The sequence below is a fragment of the Eptesicus fuscus genome, chromosome 14, assembly GCF_027574615.1.
Source record: "Eptesicus fuscus isolate TK198812 chromosome 14, DD_ASM_mEF_20220401, whole genome shotgun sequence".
Classification (NCBI taxonomy): domain Eukaryota; kingdom Metazoa; phylum Chordata; class Mammalia; order Chiroptera; family Vespertilionidae; genus Eptesicus; species Eptesicus fuscus.
In genome coordinates, this window is record NC_072486.1 from 47,253,324 (window position 1) to 47,267,786 (window position 14,463).

General features: G+C 56.5%; 1 protein-coding gene across 4 annotated transcripts; it reads left to right on the top strand.

Moving 5' to 3' along the window:
- Positions 1-3,269: 3,269 nt before the first annotated feature.
- On the top strand, positions 3,270-12,619 carry ZNF467 (zinc finger protein 467). 4 transcript variants are annotated; one of them, XM_028128929.2, is made up of 5 exons: positions 3,270-3,541; positions 5,576-5,651; positions 6,142-6,264; positions 7,088-7,201; positions 10,156-12,619. In XM_028128929.2, the coding sequence occupies exons 2-5, from the start codon at positions 5,618-5,620 to the stop codon at positions 11,640-11,642; spliced, it is 1,758 nt and encodes a 585-aa protein (XP_027984730.1). In that variant the 5' UTR covers positions 3,270-3,541; positions 5,576-5,617; the 3' UTR covers positions 11,643-12,619. The 4 variants fall into 4 exon arrangements, with proteins under 4 accessions (XP_027984730.1, XP_054582300.1, XP_027984740.1 ...); XM_054726325.1 differs by lacking the exon at positions 3,270-3,541 and adding an exon at positions 3,596-3,629; XM_028128939.2 differs by lacking the exons at positions 3,270-3,541; positions 7,088-7,201 and adding an exon at positions 5,052-5,321.
- Positions 12,620-14,463: the final 1,844 nt, after the last annotated feature.

Below are 14,463 nucleotides of genomic sequence, written 5' to 3' on the forward strand. Positions count from 1 at the left end.
TGTCCCCGTGCTCACACCCTCGCCTGCCCCAGGATGGGGAATGAGAGAGCAGCCTCCACTGTCCCTTGTCACCAAGAAGCCCTGTCCTGAGATCCCGTTCCTGAAAGAGCCAACTCCCAGGCAAGTTAGTGAACTGAGGAGGAGGCTGAGGTGGGGAGGAGGTCTGGCTGCTCCAGGGGGTCCCAGTCATGGGGCAGGAGGAAAAGGACCTTAGTGGGAGGGTCCCTGGGGTGGGCGGCTTACCCATTAGTAAGTGCCCATGCCATCCCAAAGAGGAGGGCACGGAGCAGCATGGTGCCTCCACAGCTCAACTTGGGGGGACTTCGAGGCTTGGGCTGATGGGAGGCAGTGTGCAGCAGGTGAGCAGAGGGGCCAGGACTGGCCTCCCCCACCACAGGGCAGTGGACTGCAGCCCAGCCTCAGTGTGTCCAGCCAGCTTCAGAGCGCTGGAGCTGGGAGGCTTTATCTCATCTCCATGCCCCCAGGCACCAGCTGCTTGGAACTGGATTGGACCTGCCTGCACATCTCACAATCCCCTCAGAGGCTCACTCTCCCTGGAAACAGTCCCCTTCCTGCCTCTGTCTAGTGTGTGTGTGTGTGTGTGTGTGTGTGTGTGTGTGTGTGTGTGTAAGTAATGGGGGGAGAAGGGGAATGCATGTGTCCCAAGCCACAGTCAAACACTCTGAGTCTTGCCGAAACCAGTTTGGCTCAATGGATAGAGCGTCAGCCTGCGGACTGAAGGGTCCCAGGTTTGATTCCTGTCAAGGGCACGTACCTTGGTTTCAGGTACATCCCCAGTAGGGAGTGTGCAGGAGGCAGCTGATCGATGTTTCTCTCTCATCGATGTTTCTAACTCTCTTTCTCTCTCCCTCCCTCTCTGTAAAAAATCAATAAAATATATTTTTAAAAAAACACTCTGAGCCTCTGATATTTCCACACTCTCAGGCCCTACCACAAATTAACATGAACTCTGGCAAGCCACCCTCCCTCTCTAGGCCTTGATTTCCTTACCAGTAAAAACTCCAGGGGCCTCCCAGGGATGCTCAGGTGAAACTCAGGGGCTGCATGAATGGTATGAAATTGTGTGTGCGCACATTTTTCTGAGGACAGTTCCATAACTTCTATTAGATTCCCAGGGGGGCCATGGCCCCACAAAATGTTTACAGGACCAAATGAGGGATATGGTTTTCCAGCCCTAAAATTCTGACTTCATGATTGTCTCCTGTTCCCTTTCCTGCCTCCTCCAGCCCCTCTCTCACCAGGAACTATGCAAGTGAGGGTCAGTAAGCAGGTGGAGCCATTTCCAGGGAGGTTGGATGCTGTGGGGACAGAGGAACGACCTGTGCCCTCCCCTCTGTGGTCCCACTTCTTACTGGGGCTGGTTCTGTATGGCTGCTTGGATCCACTCTAGTTTCCTTCTGGGTCTCCTAGGGTTCCTGGGGTCCAGAACCAGGAAGCCCTGGCCAGGGGATGAGAGTAAGCTCAGGGAGGAGTGCCTGGGGGGGGAAGTAAGGGAGGGGGGCGTGGCAGGAGACAGAGGGGCCCTGGGGGCAAGGCAGCCGGATGGAATAATCCCAGCATCCGTCTGGTTGGGAGGGGGCAGCAGCAGGTGTTCCAGGGGAATCCTGGTTGCATCCTGGTTACCAGCTCCGAGGACACCCAGGCTGGAATGTGGCCTCCACCCTCTAAACCTGATGTCCCTAGTGCATCCCACATAGTCCCCCTGACCTGGGGAACCAGAGTCTCACTGGGCATTTCTTCTGGGCCCACCGCTGGTCCTGGGACCAACAGAGGGTGCTGTGAGTTCCTCAGGGAGCTCCCCAAAGGGGTCCTCGGAAAGGGCATGGACACTCTCCCAGTCCCAGTCTCACACACACACCCGGACTCTCTCTCCCGCACACCTCACACTTCCACTGCAGGTCTCACGAGGAGACACACAGGTGCTGGCGTCCCACCCCAGCACACAGCGACACGCTCTGCTCCCAGGCCACCAGAAGCCCATCCAGGACGTAGAAAAGCCGTTCACAGATGATTCCTAGGAACACCATGCCCCCTCTTCCAGGTACCACCTGTTCCATCCAGTGTCTCTCCTCCCGTCCTAAATATCAGCAAATGTGGATGGCACCCCGCTGTGTGCCCCTTGGGATGAGGTATGTGCAAAGGCTCCTTGCTCTGCTCTCCACGGGCCATCCACCTGGCCCCAGCTCTGGATTCAACCACTGCAGATAAGGCAGCGCTTGGACTGGGAGAAACTGGAGTCACAGGCGCCCTTTCCCCTAAAGGGGGCAGGAGGGAGGAAGCTGGAACCAGGGGAGATTGGAGGAAGAGATTAGGGAGAGGGGCCTGGAATAACCAGCCCACATTTCAGCTCAGGACAGGATGTGGGGAGCTCACAGGTGCCCAGGTGGTAAAGCGGAAGAGAAACATCATAACCCCGGACAGGGACAGGGAGAAGCCGGACTTGAGGGCTGAGAGCAGCCAGACTGGGAGAGCTCTCCGGAGCTGTCGGAGAACCCGCCCCTCCCCGGGCCCAGGGAACTCCCCGCCCCGCAGCCCCCTCACCTGGACCCCGCCCTCAGGCTCCGCCCAGTTCCCCTCAAGCCTCCCCACCCCACCCCCACCCCCGCCAGCCCTGCCTTCTTTCTAGTGACTGGACCCAAAGCCCCCACCCCATTTCCTCCGGGGAGGGCCCCTTCTCAGCAGACGCCGAGGCCCCGTCCTGGCTCCTCCGGCCTCGCCCCACGGTCCCAAGGGACCCGGCCCCAGAAGCAGGTCTCAGGTCGCCCGACTTAGGGCCGCAGGGTGTGGGCCGGGGTCGATCCCGGTGGGGTCGAGGTGGAGAGCGGGGCGGGGCTGGAGTTTCCGAGGCCGACCTCACCGACCCCGAGTGGAGGCTGGATCCCACCGCGGGAACGTGGGGCAGACACGCTCCCGCGGGCACTCGCCATTCAAAGAAAGCAGCCCAAACCCTGACACCCCTCCCCGTCCCCCCAACTCCTCACCCACCCCCAACCCCCGCCCCGAGCTCCACCTTTCCCCTGGCTCCGCCCACGGCGCCCGCGAGCACCCTCCCCGGCAGCCCGAGTGCCCGTCCTCCCGGCCTCCTCTCCCTCCTCCATCTCCCCTCCCCTCTCCCCTCCCCCCTCTCCCCTTCCCCGTTCCTAAGCTCCCCATTCCCAGCACCTACTCCTGCCGACGTCCCTCCAACCTTCACCTGCCCACCTGCCGCTGCTGCGCGCCCCCCCGCCCCCCGCGACCTCACTCCAGGACACCCCTGCCCGGCCTCCCCACCGGTGTCCCGCCGCTCCCCGCAGCGTCCTCGCTCCCCTTCCCCTGCCGGGCGCGGTTCCTCCTCCCGCTCCCCCCGCCCCGCGTCTTTTCCTCTCCCCTCCCCGCGAAGTTTCGGGGCTGTCAGTCTGTCAGTCAGTCCGCGCCCGAGCTGCGGGCAGCGGACGCCACTGAGAGCAGAGCCGCCCGGGACCGGAGGCCAGGACGCCGGGGTCCCGGCAGCAGCGGGGAGACCCGGCCGGCCGGCCGCCAGGTACCAGCCCTGGAGGCGCCCCACAGCCGGCGACTCCGCCCGCCCCCCCTCCCCCCGCACGGGCTCGGTCCCAGCCCGCTCCCCGCAGGTGATAGCCCCGGGGGTGGGGGCGCGCGGCAGGGGGTGGGGAGGGTGGAAGGGAATGGAAGGGCAGGGGAGGGAGGAGGTGGCACTGGGGAGGGAGGACTTGTCCGGGGAGTCGGTTGTCGAGAGGAGAGAAGTGACCGGACCCTGGAGGGAAGGGCAGGGGCCAGGAGAGGGGCGGGGGGGGGGGGAGGACTCAGGTGGGAAGGGGTGCAAGGCTCCGAGGGGAGGATCCTAAGAGGGAGAGGGAGTGAGGGAGGGGGCGGGGGAAGGAACACCCGGCTCGGGGATCGGGTTGTGGGGGGGGTGGGAGGGGGCAGGAGGGTGCTGACAGGTGAGCCGGGAACTGGGGAGAAGTAGGGACGTGGAGCGAGGTCAGGGTGCAGAGGCTCGGGGAACGAAGGAAGCGGGGAGGTGGGACGGGAGGGGCCTGGTCGGGAGGCAAACTTGGGAGGGGGTGGAGAAGTCATTGGGGTGCAGAAATGGGGAAGGGAGCCACTGATGGGAGGGGAGGGGGGACGGAGGTGTGCTGGAGGCAGCGGTGGGCAGGGCAGGGCCGAGCAGAAGGTCCGGAGTGAGTGGCCAGGGGACGGGGGCTGGGGGGGCGGGGCGGGGGACACGGGGTAAGCTTGGGGACTGGACTGGGAGGGGGAGGGGAAGAGCGGGTCTGGGGACTGGGGACCGGGAGGGAGGAGGAGCGAGAGCCTGCTGGGGAGGCAGAGGGGGAGGGGAGCCGGGGGCCTCGGAAAGGAAGGAGAGCGGCGGGAGGGAGGGAGGGAGGGGGGAGGGGAGGAGGGAGGAGCGGGTATGGGGAGAGGGGAAGGGGGGCTGGGGAGACAGGAGGAGGGAGGGAACTGAGGTGAAGAGAGGAAAGGAGAAGGAAGGGAGACCAGAGTGGGGGAGGAGAGGGAGGAGGAGGGGGGAGCGGAGTGGCGGAGAGCCGCGGGGAGAAGGGCAGTGTAGGGAGGAAGGAAAGAGGAGGGGTAGAGGAAGGGAGAGGGTGTGCACCGGGGAGGGGGATGGAGTCGGGGAGAGCCGGAGGGAAGGGAAAGGCGGCCGGGGGAGGGGGAGGGGAGCCCTGCGGAGCGGAGTCGAGGGTCGTGGGGCGGAGGAGGGGCGGGGAGGGGTTGGCCCGCAGGCTGTGTGCAGGGGGAGGAGCCGGAGGGGCGAGGCCGGGGGCGGAGCTGGGAAGCCAGCCAGATTCTGTGGGGAGAGAGGGCGGAAGGCAGAGGGAACCGGAGAAGGGAGGGGAGAGGGATGGCTGCCAGAAAGATTTCGGGGGAGGGCAGTCTGTTGGGAGGGGGCAGGGCACCCGCAGGCGGAGGAGCAGGGCTGGGGGCACTAGGGCGGGGTGGCCCTGGGGGAGGGGGGGAACCCTGGGGGGGAGGGGAAATGGTTTGAGGTAGGGTTTTGGGAGAGGAAGCAAGAGCCATTTCCTGCTTTCAGCGAGGACCCTCCTCGAGGGCCTCCCCACCAGCTGTCCAATATGACACTCACCTCCGCCCCTCCGCTGGCTCCCATTCCACCAGCTCCCGCAGTGACAGCTGGAGGGCTAGGGGGTGTGTTCTTGCTCCCCAGTCTGGTCTCCCACCATCCACCCTCCACTCTCTACCCAGAGAATCGACTTGTCTCTGACACCCCTCCTCCCGGGGCAGGATCACTGAGGGGCTGAGGCTGGCCTTGAGAGACCCGCCAGGTGAGGGGGTGCTGCTGACTTCTGGAACTGACCAGAGCTTGCAGCAATGGCTTCAAGATCTTCTCCTTGGGCCCCCTGTAGAGATCTCTTTACTGTCTGAAATCCACCTCCCCTCTTTCCCTCACCTGTGCCTGGCTGGGGACATCACATGAGTAGCTCCTGGGGATAGCTGATGGGGAGAGGTTGGGCAGAGCCAGGGCCCAGGTAGAAGCTGCCATGAGAAGAATGTGAGCAAGGATGTATTTTCTCCTTAGGGTGTGTGGCCCGAGCCCCAGAAGAAGCTACCTGGGGTTGCCATGAGAGAGACCTTGGAGGCCCTCAGCTCCCTGGGTGAGCCAGCAGAACCTGGGAGGAACCTGGGGTGGGGGTGGGGATTCAGAAGCCTGTTGGGCTTGTTGCTTCTCTACAATAAAGAAAGGAGAGCCATCCTCAGAGACTGCAACCCCAAGACTCCTGAGGCCCCTGGAACCTTTAGGGCAGTATCCTTCTGGGTTTCTTCAGGGTGTTTGTGAATACCTGCCTACGCTGGAGGTTGTGCTAGACTGTACGTGCACATGTGTACTCACAGAGCGTCAGGATATTGAATCCACTGTATCCTTCCTTCACCTGTGCTTTACTCAACACAAAGGGGCTCAGGTTGACACCTGGCCAGACTGCTGGGAGCCTGGCTGTCCCTTGCCCATGCTGACTAGGGACCCTCCCTTCTGGAGCAGGTTGGGGAAAGTCCCTTGGGTGGGCTGGGGGGAAGGGGAAGAGCCCTGCCTTTGGTCGCTGCTCTCTACTGGATGCTTACTTGGACCCATCCTTCTACCTGTAACAGGATTCTCTGTGGGACAGCCGGAGATGGCCCCCCAAAGTGAGCCTGGGGAAGGGTCCCATAATGCCCAGGAGCAGATGTGCCCTCCCAGGGAAGAGAGAGCGCTGGGCTCCTCTTCATGTTCGGGTAAGTAAGTGGGGACCTTGGATGGAGCTCAGGGGGGGAATTGTCCTTCATCTTCCTTTCTTCATCAAATATGCGTAAGGAGCACCTCCTTAATGCCAAGTGTCATTCTAGATATTTGGCATACCTCAGTGACCAAATGGACAAAGACCCCTACCTTCCAGGAGCTTAGTCCTAGTGAGGGCAGGGAGTCCAACCAACGTAAAAGCAAGTGCACTTACAAACCCTGTTAGAAGAGGATGCGTGCCAGGAGGGGATAAAGCAGAGTGAGGAGAACTGAGACTACTATAGGTGGGTGGGGCAGAATAAACCTAAATAGGGTGGTGACAGTAGGCCTCCTTGGGAAGCTAAATTTTGAGCAAGATTTGAAACAGGGAAGTGGCTAAACAGATACCAAGAGAAGATACCTAAGAAAGGGATGTGCCTGGCTTTTTGACACCACTATCTTCTCCAATGATTTGCCATGGAACAGGGTCCATCTGGTGGCAGGGAGGTCCCCAGCCCTCCTCCGAGGAACCTCATGGAGCCTCATGTAAGCTGAAGGGCAGGGCCTGTACTTGCACACACACACATATATTCCCGAAACTCCTCTCAGTTGTGGCTTTAGCAGCCATGCAGTACCTAAGCAGCTGCCCTGCTTGAAAAAGCCTGAAGCTGCTCCAGGCCGCTGTGAACTCAGCCCCTGCAGGTATGAGATGGGCTGGGTGCAGTCCCTGCCTATAGGGCTGGGACTGGGGTTTCAAACTCCCCTGCTTCCTAGCATCAGTGGGGCTCTCTGTCCATCTGTGATGTCGGCAGTGGCTTGAGGTAGCTTGTTCTCTGCCAGGGCACAAGGCCCCCAGACCGGAGGAAGATGCCCACCCTGAACAGGCTGAGGCTCCCTGCAGAGGAAGCCAGGCACACACACCACGGAAGGCTGAGCCTGTGGGCTCCTGCCCAGGTGAGTCTTCCATGTGAAGGGGACCAGGTGGAGGGAACAGGGAGCCCTGCAAGCTCCAGAGCTACTATCTGATGTGGCAGCCACTCCAGGCCCTTCCAACACAAGATGAATCAGGCCCTGGCACTGCTGGTAGAGCTTCAGCACCCAGAGGGAACTCTGCATCCATAGACAACAGGAATCAGAGAGGCCGATCCAAGAGAAACACACCATCATGTCAACGTACTCTAGGAGTCCTAGCTTCCCCCATCTCTGCCCCAGTCTAAGTACAGACTTGTAGATGGCTTGAATTATAATTTCCATGAAAACATACGGTGCGTTGATCAACTTTTTCATTGTCTCTGCCCAGACATGCTTCCTCCCCCACATCTCCACTGATCTCAGTGGTACCCAAATGCTCCAAATCTGTTGTGTTTGACTCATCTCCCCCATACCTAGGGCGATGGAACAGCTGGTTCTCTCTCTACAATCCAGCCCATCACTTCCTTCCACTAGCATCAACCTTATCATCATTTGCCTGAGTGATGTCATTTATTCCACAAGGATTTATTTAATGTCTACTAGGTCTAGGCTGTTAGGTAGAGTGGAAAGAGATGGGCTCTAAAGCGATGCAGACCTGTTTGAATCCTTGTTCCACATCCCCTAGCTGAGTAATCTTGGATTGGCTATCTCACCTCTAGGAGCCTCAGTTTGTTCATCTGTAAACAGGGTAATTTCATGTTTGTTGTGAAGGCTTGTGATCATGCATACACAGTACATCTATAATTGGCATTCAATAAATGGTGGCCATCCTCATTTTTATTAGACACAGAAAAACACATTTTTATTAGATACATAGGAAGTAGAACACAAGGTGTCTGCCCTCCAGAAGCTTAAACCTAGTTGACACTAATATGAGCTAGAGTAAAGAATTAACATAACAATAAAGCCATGTCACAATGAATATTAACAGTAAGTGCTACAGGCATTTATATGGGATCCTCACGCAGTGGATTTGTGGAAGATTTTGATTTGTGCTGCATTTTGAGAAAGGTGTAGCCTTCAGCTCTGATGAGGGTGGGTGGAGGATGGGAAAACATTCTAGACTGAGAAAAGACTTCAAGGCAAGAAAGTTGATGTGTGACTAGAGTTAGAGCAGACCAGCCTGGCTACAGTAAAGGGCTTATGCCTGGGAGTAGTAAGAAAGTTGCACCTCAGAGGCAGCTAGAACTTACTTTATCCTGTTAATAGGGAGCCACTGCTGGTTCTTGAGTAGAAGAGTGGCACAATAAAAAAAGAAAGCAATATCACAACAGGAAAAATAGTTGTTTGGAATTGAGGGGTGGATAAAAGAGACTGGGAATAAATGTAATTGTGACAGTCCATGTGTAATGTAACCAAGGCTCAGGCTATTACAGACTTTTAGAGCGAGACAGGAACTCAGATAATCTGGTTCAATGGTTCTCAAACAAGAATCACTTCAGGAGCTTTAAAGAGAACAGATTCGCCCTCACCAGTGTGGCTCAGTGGATAGGGCGTCGGCCTTCGGACTCAAGGGTCCCAGGTTCGATTCCAGTCAGGGGCATGTACCTTGGTTGCAGGCGCATCCCCAGGTGGGGGTGTGCAGGAGGCAGCTGATCAATGTTTCTCTCTCATCAATGTTTCTGACTCTCTATCCCTCTCCCTTCCTCTCTGTAAAAAAAATAAATAAATAAAAATAAATCAATAAAAATATTTAAAGAAAAAAAGAGAGAGAGAGAACAGATTCATGTGCTCTGCTCCCATAGATGCATTCTGTAAAAGTTCCCCAAGAGATTACGATGTGGCACCAGGTTTAGGAACTATGGACTAGTCCAACCCTTCCACCTAAGCAAACTAACAAACTTAGCTCAAAGAGGTAAGTTAACCAGGGTTACAGTGCTGGTTAATGGCAGAGGAGAACCCAAGGGGACACTGGGTCTTGGGCCTTCAGCTCCTTCCTCTCGACTGGGCCATTCCATTTCCCAAGAGGGGCCAAGCTCCAGGAAAACCCACCTCAAATCTGCTCCCCAAGAGGCCCTCCTGCTTCTCCAGAGGTTAGCACCATTCAGTGGTTCCCTGTACACACAACCCTCTTTCTAAACTGGGACTTCCCACCTGGCTGTAGAAGCAAGAATGAAGGGAGTTGGAGGGAAGGGGACTTGAGAGACAGCAGGAAGGAATACAAAGTCCACTGTGGAAAGCTGAGAGTAGGGGAAGCTCAAAGGTGAGAGTCAAGGTCTCAAGGTTCTGGGCCCAGCATTTGGGAGAAGGAAGCTGCAGCTCTCACATCAAAATAAGCGGGTCAGTCTAACAGTGATGGCGAACCTATGACACGCGTGTCAGCACTAAATATTTTGGTTTATTAAATACAATTATATATAACAATTATACATTTATGTTATTTAAACTGTAAATATCGCGAAATAATGTTTTTTTCCTCAAAGTGACACACTACCCGAGTTATGCTCAGTTTTTTGGCGAAGTTTGATATACCAGGCTCAAAAGGTTGCCCATCACTGGTCTAGAAAGAGGAGCTGTTTGGAGCAACAGCCAATTTTCAGGACTCGGGAGCGGAGCTGCTCAACCCAAGTTGAGAGACTGTGGTTCCAGAAAGGAGCCTGCCAGACAGGAAGGTCTGGGACCGCGGCCATGGGCATATGCACCCAGAGTGATGCCTGAGGTCTGAACCTTGAACAACATTCATGTTCAGAGGGAGGGAAAGTGCTCTTATCAGCGCTCTTATCGACGTGGGAGAAAGCCCCCTGTAAGGGGAGGCGGGAGGGGGCGTTACCAGGCGTCCTGTCTGCAGAGAGGGGAAGATATTCGGATTGGTCATTCCCCAGTGGACAGAACGGAAGCCAGCATGCGGGGCTCCAGGAGGTGGTGGTCTACTGGCAAGTGAACGTTGCATAAATAAACGTGGGGCTTAAGAGACGTGTCTTGTTTTGACTTTTCAGGAGAGGAGTGGATGATTCGGAAGGTGAAGGTGGAGGAGGAGGACCAGGAGGCAGAAGACAAAGTCGAATGGCCCCAGCACCTGTCATTACTGCCCGGCCCCTTTCCCGCGCCTGACCTGGGGCCTCTGGCCGCCGCCTATAAGCTGGAGCCGGGGATCCCAGGGGCACTGGCTGGGCTCTCGCTGGCCGCGTGGACTCCAGCCTCAGAGAAGCCCTACGGCTGCACCGAGTGCGAGCGACGATTCCGGGACCAGCTGACCTTGCGGCTGCATCAGCGGCTGCACCGCGGCGAGGGCCCGTCCGCGTGCCCCGACTGCGGCCGCAGCTTCACGCAGCGCGCGCACATGCTGCTGCACCAGCGCAGCCACCGCGGCGAGCGGCCGTTCCCGTGCTCCGAGTGCGACAAGCGCTTCAGCAAGAAGGCCCACCTGACCCGCCACCTGCGCACGCACACGGGCGAGCGGCCCTACCCTTGCACCGAGTGCGGCAAGTGCTTCAGCCAGAAGATACACCTGGGCTCGCACCAGAAGACGCACACGGGCGAGCGGCCCTTCCCCTGCCCCGAGTGCGAGAAACGCTTTCGCAAAAAGACGCACTTGATCCGCCACCAGCGCATCCACACGGGCGAGAGGCCCTACCAGTGCGCGCAGTGCTCACGCAGCTTCACGCACAAGCAGCACTTGGCGCGGCACCAAAGGGTGCACGAGGCGGCCTGCCGAGCCCCGCTGGCTTCCGATGTGCCCGCCTCTCCAGGTTCTCCTGCCCAGACCCTGACGCCCTCCCCTCCGGGACCTAAGCCTTTCGTCTGCTCTGATTGCGGACTGAGCTTCGGCTGGAAGAAGAACCTCGCCACGCACCAGCGTCTGCACGGCAGCGAGGGGCGCCCCTTCGGATGTGACGAGTGCGCTCTGGGCGGTGCCACCGAACCCCTGGCCTGCGGGCATCGCTGCACACAGGCGCCCCAGGGCGCTCCCGCCAGCGAGCGGTCCTTTTCCTGCCCAGACTGTGGACGCGGCTTTGCCCACGGGCAGCACCTAGCGCGGCATCGGAGGGTGCACACGGGCGAACGCCCCTTCGCCTGCGCGCAGTGTGGCCGTCGCTTCGGCTCGCGGCCAAACCTGGTCGCCCATTCCAGGGCCCATAGCGGCGCCAGGCCTTTCGCCTGTGCGCAGTGCGGCCGCCGCTTCAGCCGCAAGTCTCACTTGGGCCGCCATCAAGCGGTGCACACGGGCAGTCGGCCCCACGCTTGTACCGTCTGCGCCCGTAGCTTCAGCTCCAAAACCAACCTGGTCCGCCATCAAGCCATCCACACGGGCTCTCGCCCCTTCTCCTGCCCGCAGTGCGGCAAGAGCTTCAGCCGCAAGACGCACCTGGTGCGGCACCAGCGCATCCACGGCGAAGCGGCCCCCCTGGCCTCCGACGCTGACCTCCCGGCCCCAGCCTGGCCCACTCCCACGGAGGTGGCAGCGCCCCCACTCTTCTTCTGAGCCTCCTTCTTGTCCAGGCCCTTCCTTTGCCTTCTCTTGCTTCCTGGTTGGAGAGACCCAAGTCCAATCGGGTGAGCACTGTGGCAGGATGGCCTAGGCCCCTGACGGCTGTTTTTCTTCCTTCTCCATCTTGCTGGGGAGACGGCTGGAAAGGATAACCGGCTTTAACATTCTGTAACAAAGACAGTGCTGAGTGAACCCTTGCTGGGAATAATTCCTGCCTGAGTCCTTGGAAGGCCCCACCGAGGGAAGCCCTGGAAAGCTGAAGTTTCCTGGACGCCGCCCCCCACCCCCCACCCCCCCGCCGCCAAGGCGGGAACCTCTACAGGGGGAGAGAAAGAATGGTTATCTGAGTACTTACAGTGTCATTAAAATTTAAATCTGAAGTTTCTAGGACTTTTAAATGAGCTGGGGGAGGGAACCCCTGACTAATCCACACACAGAGGACCTTCCTTTACCTACCCTGGGTGAGTTCCACTTATCCAGCTGCTGGTAATCGCTCTACCAAATCAAAATATAATACAGCTCATTTCCAAACCACTCCCCGGCTCCCTGCTTCTAGCTCAGAAATGTGACGAGGAAGAAACGTTAGCATACATTTCCCATGCCAGGTGTTGAAGGCTAGAACGTGGGGGATACACAGAGAGGGGGCAGGTGCCCTTTGGCTGGGCTGTTCCCCTGGAGACACGTAACCCTGGCCTCTGGAGCTCTAGAACTTCTGCTCTGTCTGCAGCTCTCCCAAGGGGCTCTCAGAAAAGCAGTCCCACCCTCCACCCTGCCTGGCACCATGAGGAAGGACCTTAATGGCATATGAAATTTCTTTCCCATCATACCTTTAAGTTCTGTCTTTATGATGGATGCTTGATCCAGAGGTCTCTGTAGCTGTGCCTCCCCAGCCCAGGCAGCTAGGAGAGCTGGCTGTCAGTAAAGGGAAGGGGTGGGGTGATGGGGAACAGGTTGAACCTGGAGTGAGGAGTCTTGGGTTTGACCCCTCCTGTGCCTCTTGTAGACTTGGGGCAGCACATTCCTTTTCCTGGGCCTCTGCTTTCTCATTACAATAAGATTGCTGATGTTGATGAGGGGCAAGGGAGAAGGAAAGGGGGGTTTGAACGCAGTGAGTTTTAAGTTTCCTGGTCACGCGTAGGAGTAGGTGGTCACAGTAAATATGACAGTGTGGCTATAAATAGGGGCCATTGCGTTGCCACAGCAGCATTTTACATACTTGGGATATTTCACATAAAAATCTGGACTTCCAGCTTCTCTCATGAAAAGTCAGACCATCTGGCAGCTCATGACTGGGGCTGAGCAGAAATTGGCCTCATTCAACCAAGGGACACTGACCCCCAACTGGAGGGGGCTTCCACCCCTCACCCGCCACTCCCTCCCCTGAGGTCCCCACCTCCCTTTCTTTAGGGGTCTGTCATCCCTCTCCCTGTTCCACTCATTACAGTGAACTTCTGATATCTGATGAAGGTGCATGGGCCCACCTGGGGCTCCCGGCACAGCAATGACACTGTATATCAATTTGGAATTAAATACATGAGATGCTGCCAGTTGTGGGTCGATGCAGAAGCTCTTTGTGGTAAGTAGAGAGAAAGGTTGAAGGGAAAGGCCCACTGTTTGTTCTACAGTTTTGCCAACAAGAATGGTTCGCAACACATTAGAATCTCCTGGAAATGTAAAAATATACCCAATAGACATGTGCACTTTTCTGTATATTTGTTATATTTCAACAAAGAGTTTATATATGTCTAGATAGGTAGATATAAAGATGGATGGATGGATGGATGGATGGATGGATGGATGGATAGATAGATAGATAGATATAGACAGACAGATAGACAGATGACAGACGCCAATTAGAATCTGCATAAATGGGGCCCGAACCTGATTTTCAAAACTTGCCCCAAGTGATTCCCAATGTGCACCCAGGGATGAGGACCACGGCTGAAGGGTCTGGTCCATCACCTTAAAGTCCAGGTTCAGGTTACCACCAAGCCAGAAACATTTAAAATGGGAAGGATGGAGTGTCTGAGGACATGCTGGGCAGACACAGATGCTCGAGAATAAGAAAGAACACTTTTCTAACTTCCTTCCTGTAGTAATGTCTGAGCAGCCTATTAGCCCAAGAGAAACAGGCACAGCGCTGAGCCCCGGATGTCAATGCACACAGTTTCAATGAGACTCCAAGGGTTCTATGAACACTTGGGAAATTTCAATAAATTTATTCGAACAGCCTCACTCACTCTTTGGTGTCTCAAATCCAAATAAATGCACCATTCATTCAGATATTCAGTTCATGTTTGTTGAACGCCGCCCCTCTGTCCCTGACCCAGTGCACAGATACAATATGTATCTGCCCTTACTCAGAGCTTACAAGTGATTGTTGCAGGTAAGTAAATTTAAAAATAATTTTTTTTCTGCCTCAGACTGCACACACCTACTTTGAGGGTGCAGCTTTCAGTGTCCTCTTGCTCTGCGTGTTTAAGGGCCTCACTTTGCTCTGAAGCCAATTGCCCCAGTCCCAAGTGCAGTTCAATCCCCTACAGGCTGTGTGACCTGGAGGAAGCTTATTATGCTCTGTGCTTCACTTTCCTCATTTGTAAAATAAGAATTATAACAATAGTATTAACATCTACCTTAACAGTTATGAGAAATAAGGAGTGAAGGAAACTATTAAAAAGTGCTCAATAGCTTTCTCTATATAAATATTTTCTGATTTATTCCTAGATTATTGAATATTTTTTACCATAAATGACAGTTTTTTATTTTTAAAAATTTCTTATTTTGATAGATTATAGATTCCTTTCAGCTGTCTATG

Coding starts and splice junctions, on each gene's coding strand:
- ZNF467 (XM_028128929.2), top strand. CDS start 5,618: ATGAGAGAGACCTTGGAGGCCCTCAGCTCCCTGG. Junction 5,652..6,141: donor GGAGGCCCTCAGCTCCCTGG/GTGAGCCAGCAG, acceptor TACCTGTAACAG/GATTCTCTGTGGGACAGCCG. Junction 6,265..7,087: donor GGGCTCCTCTTCATGTTCGG/GTAAGTAAGTGG, acceptor GTTCTCTGCCAG/GGCACAAGGCCCCCAGACCG.